This window comes from Priapulus caudatus, unplaced genomic scaffold (assembly GCF_000485595.1).
Source record: "Priapulus caudatus unplaced genomic scaffold, Priapulus_caudatus-5.0.1 Scaffold31, whole genome shotgun sequence".
Lineage (NCBI taxonomy): Eukaryota > Metazoa > Priapulida > Priapulimorpha > Priapulimorphida > Priapulidae > Priapulus > Priapulus caudatus.
This window is the reverse complement of record NW_014577092.1, coordinates 156,238-160,977: the sequence shown is the minus strand read 5'-3', so window position 1 is coordinate 160,977 and position 4,740 is coordinate 156,238. Positions and strand designations below refer to the sequence as shown.

The 4,740-nt window shown below is 45.7% G+C and overlaps 1 protein-coding gene across 1 annotated transcript in view; it reads left to right on the top strand.

Moving 5' to 3' along the window:
* Positions 1 to 3,980, top strand: part of LOC106816267 (reversion-inducing cysteine-rich protein with Kazal motifs-like) — a 37,068-nt gene extending 33,088 nt beyond the window's left edge. The window contains exons 11-12 of the mRNA XM_014820851.1: positions 592 to 800; positions 1,471 to 3,980. Coding sequence (XP_014676337.1) covers positions 592 to 800; positions 1,471 to 1,695 — 434 coding nt within the window. The 3' untranslated portion in view covers positions 1,696 to 3,980. The remainder of the gene's footprint in view (positions 1 to 591; positions 801 to 1,470) is intronic.
* Positions 3,981 to 4,740: the final 760 nt, after the last annotated feature.

Here is a 4,740-nt window from a genome sequence, read left to right as displayed (position 1 = left end):
ATAGCAAGCGTTACTACGTAAGCAGGCTAGTCAGCGTGGTTCCTACAGCGCTGTGGTTGCTAGCTTACAGCTAGCAGCTGATAGCAAGCGTTACTACGTAAGCAGGCTAGTCAGCGTGGTTCCTACAGCGCTGTGGTTGCTAGCTTACAGCTAGCAGCTGATAGCAAGCGTTACTACGTAAGCAGGCTAGTCAGCGTGGTTCCTACAGCGCTGTGGTTGCTAGCTTACAGCTAGCAGCTGATAGCAAGCGTTACTACGTAAGCAGGCTAGTCAGCGTGGTTCCTACAGCGCTGTGGTTGCTAGCTTACAGCTAGCAGCTGATAGCAAGCGTTACTACGTAAGCAGGCGAGTCAGTGAGGTTCCTACAGCGCTGTGGTTGCTAACTCACAGCTAGTATGTATGGTCGCTACAGGAGGAACTACAGCTTAATTCTGTGAGCAGGATAACAGACATGGCTCCTACAGCAGCAACTACAGCTGTAGGCTACCTTGGTAGTTACATAAGCTGGGTTAAGCTGACATAGTAGACATGGCTTCTACAGCAGCAACGTGACTAGCTGATCACACGTGACTTCTCTTTCTTACGTTACAGGCGGAGAGGTTCGCATCATCATCAGCCGCTCTCAGGCCGAGCACGCGGCGCGCAGCACCGGTGGCGCTCCCTTGTCGGTGCGCTTCATCGCCGAGAAGCTGCGCACGCACATCACCGTGCCGGAGTGCGACGTGTTCGGCTACCTGAGCATCGAGTCCGAGATGGTGATTCTCGTCACCCCCGTCACCGAGAAACCGACACCTATACAGGTATGTTAAAGCTCTTTCTCTATTTCTCATCGGTTCTGCTCTAATTAAGCAACACACACCTGCGCAAGTATGTAATTGCCACTGTTTCTCAGCTAATCGCGCAGCAGAAGCCTATACAGGTAAGTTAATGTCTAATATTGTCGAGCAAGAGACACCTGTACAGGTGTCTACCACTGTGTTTCCTCTAATCTTGCATCAGACTGGCGAGCTACACCTACGTTATTATCACTGCGTCATCCTGTAATCTCGTAAGCGACACGTGTACAGGTAAATGATCGAGCTCTAGCCGTGCAGTTAGCTATCATCTTGTCTATCGCGTTTTGCTCAACAATCGTGTTGATAGTCGAGTTATTCGCGGTCTTGCGAGGTCAGGCGACTGTAACGCAATAGAATTTTGCGCGAAATTCGAAAAGATTTACCGAGTAACTGGGTTAAAAGGCCTATAGTTATTAGTAAACTGGTGACGAGTTCGGTATGGTTGACAACGGTTTACTTCGAATTTCATAATTACGTTTACCATTGATGTGTTATTGGCAGTAGCTATAGTACTCTCCTATTCAATCTAATTTAATTAGATCCGTGCGGTTCATCCGCGTGCCACGTTTAAATTAACTCTATTCTAACTTAATCTAATCTAGCTTAATCTAATCGCACTGACGATGGTTTCCAGATCGAGGCTTGCCACACGGAGGCGCATAAGATGGAGCTGATGATTCGATCAGGAAGTCCCACGCTGCTCTCAGACCTCACGCTGTCGCCGCTCGTCACCGCCAGGGTGCGCACGTCCGTCGTCGTAAACGCGAACGCGTCGGCGTCGCATCGGCTCTCCATGTCGCTGCTCGCGGTCACGTGTCTTGTCGTCATTTTACACAGACTCGCGTCGCTCTGCTCATGACAGTGAGCGCACACCAGGTGGCACTAGTGACCAGCAAGTCAGTTGCTCGGTGGACGCAGGGCTGCATTGATATAGGATAGTATTACAGCGAGCCTCTTCCTCAGGAGTTGTACAGAGTCGGCAGGTCGGCGCTAGGCGTAGATGGTTAGGCCGTAGGCAGGGGGTTTCGGTCAGGAAAGCGCAGGGGGTTAGCGGATCGAATATCGCGTTGCGCGTGCTTTTTGTGCCCACGCTTGAGAAAGTGGTTCAGGCGCGTATGCCCGTGGTCTAGATTTCGCTGTATAGTTGTTTCACGTTACTGTCATAAGGACTCGAAAGGCTGTAAAGGTTTCGCGCGCCGTCACCTCTGCGCGAATCCTTCGTTTACTGATTGCTTCGTTGCAAACCAAATTAGACACGAGTTTATATAGGTGATATATTCGAGAATTTGTTTATTTATTTTTGTAGATATCGCGTATTTTGCCGTAGATTTTTTTCTTAGATTGTTTCGTACCGGAGCGAGGACTATACGCGAGGGATCTGCCATGTGTATCGGCAGACGCTGGAGAGGTAGGCAATCTACCTATTACACCTGTGTAGGGGTAGGTAGGTAATCTACCTATTACACCGGTGCGGGGGTAGGTAGGTAATTTACCTATTACATCTGTGCGGGGTATGTAGGTAATCTACCTATTACACCTGCACGGGAAAGTTGTACGACGAGGCTTATATGATATATACTCAGCAGGTTTCGTAAGAAGGCGATGTAAGTTGACTATCGTGATGAGATTAACGGTATGAATACGTTTGACGAGCTTTTTGTACTTGTACTTGTACTTATAACGCAGGGTAATCATGTTGCTGTCAGACAGCTGCTGTTACGGTACGCCTATACGCATAGCAAGTTTTCCATTGGCATGTGTATAAGTCTTACAGCGTCCCCCAATTTCCTAAAGGCGGCATTTCATTACATGATGTGCTATTATATACGTATATTCGAATATCCAGAAACTATGCTGGGGAATTCAGAATAATGTCGCCTAAATATTATGTTGCTATCTGAGTATGGTCTGTAGTAGTAAGACGGCTGCCTAGGCTATGACCTTACCGCGTAGTAAGAGCAGGTGCCGACATTAGCAACTCCCTATTATATATTTATCCCCTCATTTACCTCGCTCCACATTTCTATTCTCCCTCCTCAAAATGTCATGTCAATCCTTGAAATTTGGAGAGAAAAATTCGAATCATTTAGTTTTAGACAGCGTTTGCCACCTCACTTGCAAAATGAGTTCAGCTCGATCTCCGCCGGGGGCATGCGGCCCCTGTTTCGGGCAATCGCTGGTGCCACCCTTAGTACCACATGAGACGCGCAACCATACCGAGTGATTCGTACAGTTGGTTTGCGGGTGAGTGTTATAACGTTGACGCCCACATTTTGTTTTCTGCATGCGCTCAGTCTGTCACTGATGAATCGGAGACATATAAAAACTGAACTAATATTTTAAGCTCATGTGTGCATTAACTAAATAGTGGCCTAATCGATAGATGCTATAATTTGCTATAATTTTTCTCTTTCTTCGTTGATTAAATTTGTCAGTGCCTTAACGCATGGTATAGCAAGTCACGCATTCGTGCCCAGCAACAATGCCTTGCCAACAACTTAACAAGGATACGCATCAATCGTTACAAAACCCAGTAAAGGCTCGTTTTCCCCCGTAGTAACCCGCCGTAGACTTACCAGCCATTGGGCGTGGGCAGCCATGTTCCACGATTCAATTTTCTGTAAATAAAATAGTGGGGACTGGGAGGAATGCTAATGTGGAAAGGGTGACATAAGAGTGGCTTGGAGGGGGGGGGGTAAGAGGTAGTCTAGTAGGAAAACTGGTATTTAAGTTGTTCTCAGTTTTTTTGCACAAGACTGCCATCGTTGTTGCATAGAATTTGGGTGTTTTCAGAATATTACGTGCACACGTTCCTGGATAATGCATCAACTCGCTGCGCCGCGTGATAACAATAGCACGCGGTCCTTATCTGTGTTAGTGTGTTCATATATGAGTTTGCATGGTTTGGAATGTCGATCATATAGTATTTCATAGTGAAACTTGGTATGTTATCAGGTTTTCGTTACAGTGTTTTACTGATTTGTTATTTAGTTGTTATCATGACGTAGTAGTTGCTTCGTGTACAGAACCCGCCGTGTGGTTTCACGCATTTTGTAAATAATGATATGACTTTTGTTTATAAATGTACAGTTTAGCGTCGAATTTAAAGTATTTGCACAAAATAAACGAGTTATGAACAAATAATATTTGGGTTCTAAATTCGTTATTTGTATCGCTAGGACTTCGGCAGCAACATTAGGGTAATTTCACGCAATAAATTTGTAATGCGCTGCAATTTTAGTGAAGATACAGAGATAGAGAGACAGACAGTCAGACAGACAACCACACACAGACACACAGACACGCACGCACACATACACACACGCCACGCGCACGCACGCACGCAACACGCACACACGCACGCAACACGCACACACGCACGCAACACGCACGCACGCACGCACGCACGCACGCACGCACGCACACACATATCATCCAGACCGGAGAATACCACGCCATATCAATGGCATCTTGCAAGAATCAAAAGAATGAAGCAACGTTTATGTTGCCATTATGATCAGCATATCATTTCTAATGAGCGTAACACACACAAAATACACCCACATACACACACGGAGAAGAACACAGGGAGAAACAAACAAGCAGAGAGAAAAAAAGACACAGCGAGAAAGAGACAATATGATGAGCACGGACAAAGACAGAGAGAGATAGGGGGAGTCATATGGTAATATCATTATATCAAGAGCTAATAAAACCTATAATATATAATATATCAAGAATAATCTTGAATATATATATATATATATATATATATAAATATAGGTATCGTCCCCATGACGTAAAGAGGATCGAGAGCTTTGGATATGACACGAAATCAATACAGTCGTATTTTAGGAACGCTTTCCACAGTAAGACAAAGGAAAGCTAAACGAAAGCCGTATCG